Source organism: Odocoileus virginianus, chromosome 9 (genome assembly GCF_023699985.2).
Source record: "Odocoileus virginianus isolate 20LAN1187 ecotype Illinois chromosome 9, Ovbor_1.2, whole genome shotgun sequence".
NCBI lineage: Eukaryota > Metazoa > Chordata > Mammalia > Artiodactyla > Cervidae > Odocoileus > Odocoileus virginianus.
The window spans coordinates 55,701,942-55,716,796 of record NC_069682.1 but is presented as its reverse complement, the minus strand read 5'-3'; the positions used below and the strand labels follow the sequence as shown (position 1 = coordinate 55,716,796).

Below are 14,855 nucleotides of genomic sequence, written 5' to 3'. Positions count from 1 at the left end.
AAAAGCTACATGATATTAAATTTGGCAGTGATTTCCTGGATCTGATACCAAAAGCACAGGCAACGACAAAAAATAAACAAACAAATTTGGCTTCATGAAAATTTAAAACTTTGGTACATCCTAAAACTCAATCAACAGAGTAAAAAGCAACCCACAGAATGAGAGAAAAATATTTGCAAATTATATATCTGATAAAGGATTGATACCCAGAATACATAAAAAACTTCTCAAACTCTACCAGACATACACACACACACACACAAACACACACACACACACACCACACACAAAATCTCAATTCAAGATCTATGTGAGGGAAACTACAAACAACTCTGATGAAAGAAATCAAAGAACTAAATAGCGAGATATTCCATATTCATAGATTAGGAAGACTCCATTGTATTAAGATGCCAGGTCTTTCAAACTTGATCTATGGATTCAATGCAGTCCCAATCAAAACCACAAGAAGTCATTTTGTGGATATCAACTTATTCCAAAGTTTACGTAGAGAGGCAAAAAACCCAGAATAGTGAACACTATATTGAAGAAGATCAATTACTTGACTTCAAGACTTACTATAAAACTACGGTAATCAGGACAACGTGGTACTGGTGAAAGAACTGACAAAGTGATCAATAGAACATAGCAGAGAGCCTAGAAATGAACCCAAATAGATATAGTCAGCTGATCTTTCACAAAGGAGTAAAGGTGATATAATGGAAGAATGATAGTCTTTTTAACAAACAGTGCTGGAACAGCTAGATACACACATGCAAACAAACAAAAGAATCTGGACACAGGCCTTACATCCTTCACAAAAATTAACTCAAAAGGAATCATAGACCTAAACATAAAATGCAAAACTATAAAACTTCTAGAAGACAATGTAGGAGATGTTATGTAGATAACCTAGGGTCTGGTGATGACTTTTTAGATACAACACCAAAGGCACAATTTATGAAAGAAAGAACCAACAAGCTGAACTTCATTAAAATTTTAGACGTCTGCTCTGCTAAACACACAGTCAAGAGAATAAAATGACAAGCCATAAACTGGGAAAAAATTTGCAAATGTCATATCTGACAAAGGACTTTAATCCAAAATAAACAGAATTCTTAACAACAATTAGTTGCTCAACAATAAGAAAACAACCAACATAATTAAAAATTGGGCCAAAGACCTGAACAGACACCTCATCATAGAAGATATACAAATGGCAAATAAGCATATGGAAAGATACTACACATCATACATGATCAGGGAAATGCAAATGAAAACAATGAGCTATCACTACACACCTACTAGAATGGCCAAAATTCCAAACACTGACAACGTAAATGCTGGTGAGAATATGAAGCAACATGAACTCATTGCTGTTGGGGATGCAAAATGATACAGCTATTTTGGAAGACAGTTTGGCAGCTTCTTACAAAACTGAACATACTCTTATCATGCAATCCAGGAATTATGGTCCATGGTATTTACCCAAAGAAGCTGAAAACTTACAGTCACACAAATGCCTGCACATGTATGTTTATAGCAGCTTTACTTACATTTGCTTAAACTCGGAAACAACCAAGACGTCCTTCAGTAAGTGAATGGGTAAACAGGCACATCCAGATAGTGGAATGTTGTATGTGTGTGCTCAGTTGTTCAGTCACGTCTGACTCTTTGCAACCCTACAGACTTTGGCCATCAGGCTCCTCTGTCCATAAGATTTTCCCAGCAAGGATACTGGAGTGGGTTGCCATTTACCCCTCTAGGGTGGGATTTACTCCTCTAGGAGTGGGATGTAATACAATGCTAAGAACAAAAACAGACAAACAAAAAAACAAACCAAAAAAAAACACAAACCACAAGCTATTAAGCCATGAAAATACATGGAAGAATTGTAAATGTGTATTACTAAGTGAAAGAGGCCAGTCTGAAAAGACTACATACTGTATGTGTAACATTTTAGAAAAGGCAAACTATGAAGAAGTAAAAAGAATGGTGGTTACCAAGGATTAAGAGGGAGGAAGGGATAAACAGGTGGAGGGAAAAGGATTTTTAAGGCAGTGAAATTACTCTGTACGAATCCATGATGGCAGAAACATGTCATTATATGTTTGTTCAAACCTACAGAATGTACAACACCAAGAATGAACCCTGATGTCAACTAAGAACTGTGGTGATAATGATGTGTCAATGTAAGTTCACCAACTGTAAAAAATGTACCATTCTTTGGGGGATACTGATAAAGGGAGGGGCTGTGCATGTGTTGAGGGAGAGAGTATATAGGAAATTTCTGTAACTTCCTTTCAATTTCTGATGTGAATATGAAACTGCTCTAAACAATAAAGTCTATCCCAAAACAACCTAATTCAAAAATGGGCAAAGGACTTGCACAGACAGTTCTTCAAAGAAAATATACAAATGGCCTATAAGCAGATGAATTGATGCTCAACATCGCTCATCATTAGGGAAATACAAATCAAAACCATAAAGAGATATCAGTTCATACCCATTAGCATGGCCACTATCAAAAACAAAACAGAAAATAACAAATGTTGGCAAAAATGTGGAGAAATGTGAACCCTTGTGTAATGTTACATTGGGGAATGTAAAATGTTACAGCCCCAGTGGAAAACAATATGATGATTCCTCATAAAATTAGAAATAAAATTACTGTTGGTTCAAGAATTCTACTTCTGGGTATACATTCAAAACAACTGAAATCAAGGTCTTGAAGAAATATTTGTACACACATGTTCATAGAAGCATGGTTCCTAATAGCCAAAAGGTGGACTCAACCCAAGTGTCCACCAACAGAGGAGTGGATAATCAAAATGTAATAGATATAGACATTCCATTGTATAGATAAATAGATATGTGAACATATATATAGATATATATCTGGCATTTGTTGTTTAGTTGCTAAGCTGTGTCTGACTCTTTACAACCCCACAGACTGTTGGCCACCAGGCTCCTCTATCCACGGGATTTTCCAGGCAGGAATATTAGAGCAGGTTGCCATTTATTTCTCCAGGGGATGTTCCCAACCCAGGGATTGAATTCGCATCTCCTACTTGGCAGGCAGATTCTTTACCACTTTGTCACCTGGAAAGCCCATGTATGTGATATATTATATATAATATAATCATATATTTTATAATAATTATATATTACATATTAATATTATATAGTATAATAGTATATGTATATATGTTATATATAAATATCATTATATATAATATATAAATATTGTATATAATATATAATATAATCATATATATGTAAATATATAATATATGTATTATATGTATAATATATAATCATATATAATATATAATACATATATTATATAAAAATATATAATATATTATATATTACTACATTATTGTATACTATTTATTATATAATATATAATATTATATATAATATATTATATATATTGTATAAATACATATATATGGAATTTTATTCAAACTTTAAAAGGAAGGAAATTCTGACACATGCTACAATATGGATCAATCTTGAAGACATTTAGCTGTGAAATAAGCCAGTTACAAAAAGACAATACTATATGATTCCACTTAAATGAGGTATCTAGAGTAGTCAAATTCTTAGAGACAGAAAGTAGAATGGTGATTTCCAGGGACCGGGAAGAGGGGAAGATGGGGAGTTAATGTTTAGTGGATACAAAGTTTTAGTTTTGCAAAATGAAATGAGTTCTGAAGATGAATGTTGGTGATTGCACAACCGTATATGTATGTATTTAATACCACTGAACCATATACTTCTAAATCATTAAGATAACTAAATTTTGTTATATATATTTTACCACAATAAAACACTTTCAAAAACTAATAGCTATATTAAAATTATATAATATATATATTCTTTAAAAATTATCCCCTCTGGGTGTCAAATATGCTGGGCACCCCATTGACAAGGCAAATGGGAAGTTCAGATACTATGGAATAGTATCAATCATGGAGGGCTTCCTGGAGGAGGTGTAGTGGTTAGACTGATGTTAGGCCAAAGGGGCAGGATTCCAGTGGTGAATGATTCCACCTCACTGTTCATCTGGATCCTGCTTCTCAGCTCACTTTTTCAGTTTCCAGGGAGATAGTTTCCAAGGAACTTGGAATACGCATATTGCTGTCACTTGGCAACCAAGAACTAGTGGGTGCAACAACCTGCCATGTTCTTCCATCATCCTGGGCCCTGATCTCTGGCATGGACTCTGAACAGCCCAGGCAGCGGGGGCCCAGCCAGGGAGGCACCTTCTACCAGCCTTCCTTCTCAGCCACTCACAAACCTGAGAGAGACAACTGAGACTCTTGCTGATGGCGGTAAGTCCACAGAATGCTAGATGGACTGGGGGCAGGGCACAGACATCCTTCAGCCCCAGAGGATTCTCCCATTTGCTCCCATTAATGGAGGAGCCTGAAGGACATCAGGATCCAGTGTGAATGGAAGACAGTCCTAGTCTCAAGGGATTCCCAGCCCAGTGCAAGAGACAGAGCTGACTTCATTCTTTCAATACTCAGATGTTAGTGCCTACTCCACGCTGGCTGCTGGGCCACAGACCTTGAACTGTGGCAGACTGGAGTGAGTGAACAAAATACCCTTGGTGCCTCGCCTACAACTGAAACAACTCTGAGACATGTCCTACACTGCTTCTCAGAGTTGCCTGGCAGGACTGAGCTTCAGGTGCCCACAGGTAGCATCCTGGCATGAGCACATAACATGTATTGGCTCCCTTCCATTCCCTGTCTCACCTCTCTACTTCCTTACAGCTACTTCCTGGAATCAGCTCCCCAATAAACCACTGAAATCCTCATCTCAAGCTGACTTCTGCGGGAACCCAAGCTAACAGGGATGATGTATCACAAGGAAGCAAAGTTCTGTGCGCTGTAACCAATTGTATGCAAAGCAATGGCCAAACCAAGGCAAGCCATCTGCCCAGGTTCAGGCAATTGTGGAGGTGGTGGGGACTTTGCCTTAAAACACTTAAAAGCAGTAACATAATGGACCAACAACCAGTCTACTTTTCTTATCACCATGAACCAGTCATTCTAACCAACTTCAGTGATAAAATTCTCCTCCCCACTGAACATGACAGATCTCACTGTCCATGCCCACCCTTTGGCACCCCAGTGAGGCTACCTGCACTAACAGAGGGTAATTGACTGTGAGCAGAGATGGGGGAAGGTCTTACTCATGCAACAGTGACCCGCCAATCACACAGTACCAGCTGCCTGGTACAGTCCTCCAAGTGCCCCTCTGCCATGGCAGTTTTCACACTGGGTTATCTCTGTCGTTTTTTTAACCACTAGACAGTGAGCTCCATAAAGGAAGGAACTATGGCTTGGTCATCTGGGCCTGACTCATAGCAGACACTTACGAATGGGGCTGCTACTTTTGTGCAGTGCACAGCTTGCATCACTATTCATGGCTATCCAGCTTATTGAGTTTTCGTGAATTAGTGAATGAATGAATAGGTGAGAATTTTCAATAATGGGGAAGGACACTGCAGAAGGGACACAAGAGGCAAAAGTAGGAAGCTTGCAAGTGCAAAATTTCTCAGTGCAAAGGGCAAGTAGCTTTATGTCACTGGCAGCACCACCAATACATGTCAGGAGTTCCGTGGTCACCAGCTTTAGCACCACCCAACGTGTGGTTGACCTACCTGCACTCTGCCTCAGATAATGTTCAACAAGAATCTCCGCAAATGGGATTCAAGAACCTGGGCATCCCAGGGGAACCCCAAGAACACAAAAGCTGGAGAAGTACTGGGCCAGCTTACAAAGTGAGTAGTGGATTTCAAAAGGGTGAAATTGGCCCCACTGGGCTGAGCCCAGGCCAATATTTCATTCATTCACCAGTCATTCATTCATTCATTCAATAAGTATATATTGAACCAGTGAAGCATTAAAGTAACCTGTGCACTAGACAGACATGGTCCCTTCTCCCTTGTCACAGTTTAGGGGTAAGCCAGTCATCAAATTATTAAGCAAATAAATATTTAGCATAGTGTCAGGTTATGATTAATGCTTTGCAGGAAAGAAAGCAAGGTAAGGGATTAAGACAAAGCTATGACAAAGCTAGATAGCATATTAAAAAGCAGAGACATTACTTTGCTGACAAAGGTCTGTATAGCCAAAGCTATGGTTCTCCCAGTAGTCACGAATGGATGTGAGAGTTGGACCATAAAGATGGCTGAGTGCTGAATAATCGATGCTTTCCAATAGTTAGATACTGAAGAAGACTTAAATGTCCCTTGGACTGCAAGGAGATCAAACCAGTCAATTCTAAAGGAAATCAACCCTGAATATTCATTGGAAGGACTGATGCTGAAGCTGAAGCTCCAATATTTTGGTCATGTGATGTGAAGAACTGACTCATTGGAAAAGACCCTGATGCTGGAAAAGATAGAAGGCAGGAGGAGAAGGGGACAACAGAGGACGAGATGTTTGGATGGCATTACCAACTCAATGGAAAAGAGTTTCAGCAAGCTCCAAGAGATGGTGATGGACAGGGAAGCCTGTCTTGCTGCAGTCCATGGGGTTGCAAAGAGTCAGACATGTCTTGGTGGCTGAACGATAAAGAGATTAAGATAGGATGGTATTTAGCTGGAATGTCAGGGAAGCCCTCTGCTGAGGCTGAGAGGAGGTGAGGGAAGGAGTCACCTAAAATGAAGGAGTAAACCATGCAGCTCTTTGGGGAAAGAGCAGTCCAGAGGAAGGCAGTGGAGGTGGGAGGAAGTAATTAGATTCAGAATACATTCTGAGGGTAAAGTTGGATCAGATGTGGGTGTGAAAGGCGAGGGAAGTCAAGGTTACTACAGTCAAGAGTGCAGAGGATGAGAGGGGAGTTGAAGGAGTTAATGTCTGAGAGAGAGGTGAGGGTGGGGAACACAGATCAGATGATGGTTCCTGCAGACCAAGGGGAAGGACTTATTTTTCTTTTGAGTGTGATGGGAATCCCAGGAGGTTTCAAGCAGAGGAGAGATGTGATCTGGTGTGTGTTCTAACAGGATCTGTAGTTGCAGAGTATAGAACAGACTTTCAGGAGTCACAGATGGAGAAAGGCAATTTAGTGATTGGTGCAGACATTCAAGTGGGAGATGATGGTGGCTAGCAGGAGGGTGCTGACTGGGATCAGAAAACTAAATTTATTTGAGTAAAAACAGTAAGTGGTAAAAATCAGAAAAAGACAGTCAAATAAATGACTGACATTTGGAAGTAGATCTGCTCTGAAGTCAGTAGTTGTGTCTTCTTGGGGGAAGCAGCTTCCATTCTCCAAGTGAAAAATGAAAGTGTTAGTCTCTCAGTTGTGTCCAACTCTGAGACCCCCATGGACTGTATCTCGCCAGGCTCCTCTGTCCATGGGATTTTTCAGGCAGGAACACTGGAGTGGGTTGCCATTCCCTTCTCCAGCCGAACTTCCCGACCCAGGGATGGAACCCAGGGCTCCCATTTTGCAGGCAGCTTCTTTTCCATCTGAGCTAAATCTGCAAAATGGGAATGACAATGGAACATATTTCATAAAACACTCGAAAGAGTGATATGAAGTTTTTCACCCAGGATCCAGCACCTAATAAACATTTAATAAGTGTTATCCAACAAGCCAGAGTGCTAAATTGCAGTACCATCTCTACTGTTCACTCATCTTGGTCAAATACAGCCCTCTGTGTGTGTTTGTTGCTGTTGTGTAGTCACTAAATCATGTCCTACTCTTTTGAGAACACATGGACTGTAGCCCATCAGACACCTGTGCCCATGGGATTTCCCAGGCAAGAATCCTGGAGTGGGTTACCATTTCCTTCTCCAGGGAGTATTCCGGACCCAGGGATAGAACCCGCCTCTCCTGCTTGGTAGGCAGATTCTTTATCACTGAGCCACCTGGGAAGCCCAGTGTGTCTGTTTTCCCATCCGCAAAATGGAGCTATCAAATACCAACTTTGTAGGGTTGAGTCTTGAGGATTAAATAAATTAATACAAGTAAAACATTTACAACAACGTTCCATGGAGCAAGCACTGCATTAAGTGCCAACTATTACTACGAATATGTTTTAACCTTATTTCGTAATCTCTTCTCCTATCAGCATACGCCCACTCTATTTTGCAGAAATCTGTGACTCAAAACAAAGGTAGCCTCTCTTCAACGATGCCACAACCTACGTGTAGCACTCCTACCACCTACAGAGAAGATGGAGATTCCAGATTTGAAGGACCTCGCTCCCAGGGGTCCTGCCCTGCCCACTCTAGAACAGGGGTCCTGTTCTGCCTGGCGGAACCTTGCGGAACCTTTAAGAGTCTTCCTTCTGTTTTCAGCCGGGAGCTCTCGCGCGGCAGCGCGCGAGTTAGAAGTTTCTTCCGGTGGCCACACCCCCACCCCTGGGCGTCTCCATTTTGGTCGCGCAGGTTGACACTAGAGCACAACCTGCGGAGTAGCGGAGGGAAGTCAGCAGTATTGTGAGGGCCCAGTCGGCTCACCGCACTTTCTCCCTCCTTTCCTCCGCCCGCAGAAGCCAGGGTCGCCCATGGCTGGCTTGGAGGTACTGTTCGCGTCGGCAGCGCCGACCATCACCTGCGCTCAGGACGCGCTCGTCTGCTTTCTGCACTGGGAGGTGGTCACGCACGGCTATTACGGCTTGGGTGCCGGCGACCAGGTACGCCACGGAACCAGGGTGGCGTGGGACCAGGGTGGAGGCGAGAGGCGCCTTCTGCCCGAATCCAGAGACCAGGGGCCTGGTCCAGACTGCCCGACCTTCCCCTTTCCCAGATCTGGGCCCTGAGGCTCATGACACCTTTGGTACCTGTAGTCTGCGGCTCAGGGAGGTTCTCTACTGTTCCATTCTAGCTGGCACAACATGGTTTGAAAACCCAGGGTCAGAAACTCGCTCCAGCACCGGCTGGCGTTCTCCCAGGCAGGCATTGTGCCCTCTGGCACCGAGACGGGGGTAATAAGCTCCCTTGAGCACTCCTCACTTACCCGAACTCCACCGAACTCCTTCACCAGCAGCTGGGTAGGGTGAGGGCTGTATTCAGTACCGCCCTCCTCCTGTACTGGAGCGTTCACCTGGATCCAAGCACGGGTACAGAGGGACACCATTATGGGGAGCGCTTGGACTCAGTTCCCACCCTTCACTCTATACTGCAGGGCCCCGTGCTGCCCACTCACCGTTGTCATCTTGAACTCAGGCTTCGGGCCAACAACCCCTCCCCAACATGTACACACATGCATCCTGGGTGTGAAGGCCAAGTAAACCCTTCACCAAAGCTGTCCCTACGGTAGCAGCCCCTCCTGCTCTCCCATCCTCAGACTGCCTCTTAGAGCCGGGGGCCTTGTTCCCAGTCCCCACAGAGCCCCAGGACTTCTGGGCCCAGCCTGCCTCAGTTGATTCTTTGCTGTAGCATTCTCCCACCTTCCCAGCCCCTTCCCTGTGACTCTCTCCTCTACGGTCATTGTACACATCAGCTTCCTGTGAGCACTGGCCTGGACCCCTTCCTGCACAAATCCTGTCAGCAACTCTGTCGGAGACACTGACAGCCTAGAGACATCAGTTCGCGTAGATCGTTTCCTCCTCCTAACTGCCACCATTCCAGTGTCATGTACTCCAGGCTTCCAAGTTTTAAGAACGCGATTTGATCTAAAAAAAGATTGCTGACTGAATCTCAGAGGTACACTCTGTTTACTATGCCACACGTTGAGTTCATGCAAAACAGAAACAGCTGCTGGCTCCAGACCTCTTGGGGGAGGCCCCAGGAGAGTGCCGATGGGGGTTTGGAAAGTACTGTCCATCTGTCCACCCCAGTGCTAGGTCAAGCATGTGCCCCTGGAGGATGGATGTTTGTGTTGCACACTAGAGCGTGATGTATTTTTGCTTCTCTCTGCCTTTAAATGCTTCTGGGGCTCAGGTTGTGCTTGTCCTCCTCTCACTTTCTGCGTTTACTTTCTTTCAGAGTAGAAGCCTTTTGGGAGGAGTATCTTTCCTATTAGTTTATTCAAGAGAGGTTTTAGTTTTCCAGCATGGGGCCAGCAGACTCAGCTGAGACCAGCAGTGTTTGCAAAGTTCAGAGAATGTTTGTCTGAAGCAGCCGCCTCCTGCTTCCCACCCTTCTAGGGTTGATAAGAGCGAAAGGAAGGTCCTGAAATTGTGTACTTGATCATTTAACATGTTGACAGTTAAATAGAAAGCTAAATTGTCTCCTTTTCTCTTTGGTTCTGTATCATCTGGTTCAGGAAAATTGTGTACATAAAACTTGATTAGAAGAACAATGGATTTTCAATCAAAAATTCAGTATTGAATTTGGATTTCTCTCTTGAAGTCAGCACCACACCTTGTAAGAACTTGACAGCTATGTCACGTGGTTTAGGTGGCAAGGGAATAGAGATGGCCATAGGCTTGAACTCGAGGATGTTGTTTTCTATTGTAGGAATCTAAGGATTATGACAAAAGAGAAAAATGCCTGAAATGATCTTTTGGGGACGCATTTTAGCCCAGAGATACTGGGATGCACTCACGGCCATTAAAGAATACTTCCAACCCCAGGATTTTGCCTAAGTGGACAGCTGTCTTTACTTTGTGGGGTGGGGATCTTTAGCCATAACACCGGCAACCAGGAGCTCTGAATGCCAAACCCAGTTCTGCACATGACCTTGGGCAATTCTCAGCTCCCTCTTGTTGTTGTTTAGTTGTTAAGTCATGTCCGACTCTGCTACCCCATGAACTGTAGCCTGATGGGCCCCTTTGTCCATGGGATACCCCAGGCAAGAATACTGGAGTGGGTTGCCACAGCCCCCTCTTAGCTCTTAGATTTTTTTCATCCAAGCAAGTTAAACTACACAACTATGTACTTTGGCTGCTTTCCAGTTGTAGCTCTTTGGGAGGTCTGATACTGATGTCCTGGTCTAGAAGGCAGTTGAATGCCATGTTTGGCTTGTTATCACCAAGGCCAGTCTCTCAGTCCCACCTGTTTTCCTGTATCAGGGCAGGCACTGAGCTGGGGAACACTGGTTCTGCTGCAGTGAGAGGTATCAGCCCCGCCAGACCCCAGTAGTGTCTCTTGCTCAAAGCCAGATGTTACGGGACAGTGAGCAGGCCCAGTTACTTATATTCCAAGAAATTCTGCTGGGTTGAATGCTGTACATGGAGAGTATAAATATAAATTCAGAGGCCCTTGATACAACAGACAAGTCATATTATCAAATTCTTGGCTTCCTAAGTAAACCATAAATCCAGGACATTATACATGTTACAGGAAATTTACCCAGCTAGGGATGAGGGGATCGTTTCTTTTTCTTAAGCAGAGGTGGCTGATAAGTTTCACTTTTGTTTTCTATCACTTTCATTTCCCTGCTTCAGGCCTGTGAGTTTCCTTGTCATTCCGCCAGGTTTGAAACCAGGCCAGTTGCAACATCTTGAATTTTATTTGGCACCACTTTCCTCGTTTGATTCCTGAGGCCCAGAGGTGACCAAAGAGGAGAGGCCCACAGTCTCTATTCTTGGCTTCCCGTTGTCCTTGGTATCTGTGAGGTTTGTGTTCCTAGACCTTTTGTTGTTGTTTTTCAAAGTCTTTGGTCCCACTCCTTCCCACTATAGTCTCATGAAATACAGATCTTCCCAGTCCACTTGCTCTGTGTTTAGCTATAGACATATACATCCATGAAAATAATATAGAAGTTTTTTTTATGTTTTGTTTTAATTATTCTTTTTACATAAATGGTACCCAGCTGTAAATCTCATTTTTTAAAAAAAGTTTCTTTGTCATGTTGTTTATTTTTACCTGTAATACTGCAATTAGATCTAGTTGCTTCTTCTCACTGCTGTACTGTAGGCATATTGTGCAATTTGCCCCCCCTTTGGTGCCCCCAACAAGCCCTTGTCATATTCCCTGTGCCTCTGTGTACAGAATTTCTTTTAGGAGTGGAGGTTTTGGGTCATGGGGTATTGGCTTATCTGATGGCACTAAATATTACCAAATTGCTCTCTAAAGGGAGTATGAGTGTGAACAGCCTCCAGCAGTACTTGGAGGTTGCCATTCTCCTTTCACCCACACAAACACCTGGCAAAAAATAGAGAAACGGAGAATAGCAGTCGGATGGGTGGATCCTGGTATCTCTGAATGCTAGTAAAGTTGAACAACCCTTTATGCAGAGTTAGCTGCTCTTATCTTCTGCCAGTCTTCCAAGTGGATTACCAGTTTTTATTGTTCATTTTTCAGGCATTCCCTTTTTGCACTAGTTATTCTTTTTCATTTGCAGCCATGACACATAGCTCATCCTAGCCTGTGGCTGCCTGTTCACTTTGTTTTAGTAGTAGCGGTTGTTGATCAGAAGCTTTAAATCATAAGCAGTGTCAAAGAAAGGAGGGCATCACAACTCCCAGTGATGCATTTTTACATCCATTTGGTGGGCAAAAATATTTTAAGTTGGACAGTAGCGATGTTGCTGACCACTTGAAACAAGAACTTTGATACATTGCTCGTGAGAGTGTAAATCCATACTTTGGGAAACAATTTGACTTTATCTTATAAATTAAAGGTTCTTCCCCTAGACATATTTTATAGAAGTTCATTTCTGTGTTACTAGGAGATGTATGAGCTACCCTTTGTACAAGAATGTTCATAGTAGCGTTATTTATAATAGCATAACAGATAAGTTGGAAACACCCCACATATCCATCAAGTGAGTGTAACTTGCAGCATATTCATACAATGATGCATTATATGGCTGTGAACTATGAAGCAATGGAATGCACTGTACATCAACTATAGTTATGGATAACTCAAAACAATATTGAATGAAAATGACAAAAGTGATGCCATTTATATAAAACTCAAAAACATTTGAAACAACTTTTTAGGATTTGTGTATAGTAACACAACTATAAGGAAAAATAAGGAAATGTTTAAAAATACAGACTGGTGAGTACCCACAAGGGAAGAGGAGGGGGATTCATTAGGGGTACACCACTCAGCCATGTTCTTTGTTGTAAGCTGGCTGTAAACACCTAGTTGTCCATTTTATCCTTTTTTTATCTTGTACATATGCTGTATTTTGTGTTTGTATGAAAGTTGTTCATAACTTTTGTTAAACAACTACAGTAGTCTAGAGAGGTGTCATTAGGATCTGTATTTTAGTCTGTATTTTTACTTTCATGATGCCTTTGCAGTTGGCCGAAATTCCAAACTTTGAGAAACACTGTCTTTAGAATTTCACAGTATTCCTTGAGATGACTGGCCTTATTCTTGGCAGGGAGATGGAGAGGAGCTTATTCAACCAAGACTGTAGCTTCTTGACAGGTTCCAGTGCTGTGTCACAAAGGCAGTCAGGAGCGAGGGAGGAACACTGGAGCTGGAGTCCAGAGACCACAGATCTCTCACTTGCTGTTGGACCTTCGACGTTTTACTTCTCCCGACCTCCGTGTCCTCATCTGTAAAGTGAGGAAACAGATTAGATTATCTGTAATTCCCTTTTTTCAGATCTGAAGTCGTGATCTTTCTCTTCTCTGGTGTCCTCTCAGCCAGGTCCCAATGATAAGAAATCAGAGCTGCTGCCAGTGGAATGGAACAGTAATAAAGACCTGTATGTCCTCCGATATGAGTCCAAGGATGGGTCCAGAAAGCTCCTCGTGAAGGCTGTCACCGTGGAGAACAGCATGATCATCAATGTGCTGGTGAGTCTGTAGTCATAAAGAGTCTGATGTTGGGAATGGACCTTGGGATCGCCTTTTTGAAACCCATTTAAGAGCCCTCGGTGTACGTGAAGCCTTTACCTAGTGATCCTACTCCTGGAACTTTATTCTGAGGCCAGGACCCTAAATGTAGAAATGCTTTGTGTTCAAAGCTGTCTACACCTTACTATTGTAAAAGGAAGTGCTTGCCATCACAAAGGAATAGTGGAGGTAGATTCATTCAGGGACAATTTGGGAGAAAACAAGAAAAGCTTACTGTAGCCCTAGGGGACTGCTTCTGGTTCTTTAGACATGCGTGGCTCACAGCTTTCTGTTGCCTTGGAGCCTTTATGCTTCTTGTTTTTTCCCTCCTGGAAAGCTCTTTCTCTCCACCTTTGCTGCCTCACACAGGTACAGTCCTTTAGCCTGACTGACTCCCTCTTGTTTTCTTTTCAGTTACTCAGAAAGTTCAGTCAGTCCTGACTGCTTCCTGTAGTCTGTCAGAAAGATCTAAATTATGCCTCTGCTTCATCATTTTATTTTCCTGCCTGGTACTTAACACGGTTTGCAATTAGTTAATTACATTTATGCTTTGGTATACTATTTTGTATTCTGCCACTGTAGCGGAATGTTCTGTAGTCGATATAACATAGACTCCAAGCACCCTGAGGGCAGTGACTCTTAAGTTTGGCCTGGTTGTCTGGATTTGTATAAAGATATCATGCAGTCTGTAGTGTTCTGCACTTTGCATTTTTACCTTGATGTGTTTTGGAGGTCTTTACTTGGCAATGCAAATGACTATGCCTTACTCTTTTTAACCACTTTGTAGTATTCCATAATACAATAATTTATTTACCCTTCTTCCTTTTAATGATCACTTATATCACTCAAGGTTCTTAGTTTGAAACAAAATCCCCTTAGGTTCATTTAAATAGTCAGGTTTATTAAGAGAACTGGGATAACTGAGTTGTCAGAAGGGCTGGAAAAGCAGTTTGAAGGCTGAGCTTCCAGGGCATTGCTCCAAACCATGCTATGGAAGCCAGTGCTGCTGCCGTCAGTCCAGAGCGTTAGGTACTGGCTGGCTGCCTGCCCAGGGGCCCTTCTCATGATTCACTGATGTTGTAGCCCCCTGTGCCTCTGCTGCTGCCCGTAATGGCAGGATGTCTGCTCCTTACCTCCTTCCTCA

General features: G+C 42.7%; 2 protein-coding genes across 2 annotated transcripts in view; both read left to right on the top strand.

The window, feature by feature from the left end:
• Nucleotides 1-14,855, top strand: part of RAD21L1 (RAD21 cohesin complex component like 1) — a 252,528-nt gene that overhangs the window by 103,070 nt on the left and 134,603 nt on the right. The gene's annotated exons all lie outside the window — the stretch shown is intronic.
• Nucleotides 4,157-14,855, top strand: part of PSMF1 (proteasome inhibitor subunit 1) — a 47,912-nt gene continuing 37,213 nt past the window's right edge. The window contains exons 1-3 of the mRNA XM_020900881.2: nucleotides 4,157-4,337; nucleotides 8,519-8,662; nucleotides 13,520-13,672. Coding sequence (XP_020756540.1) covers nucleotides 4,332-4,337; nucleotides 8,519-8,662; nucleotides 13,520-13,672 — 303 coding nt within the window. The 5' untranslated portion in view covers nucleotides 4,157-4,331. The remainder of the gene's footprint in view (nucleotides 4,338-8,518; nucleotides 8,663-13,519; nucleotides 13,673-14,855) is intronic.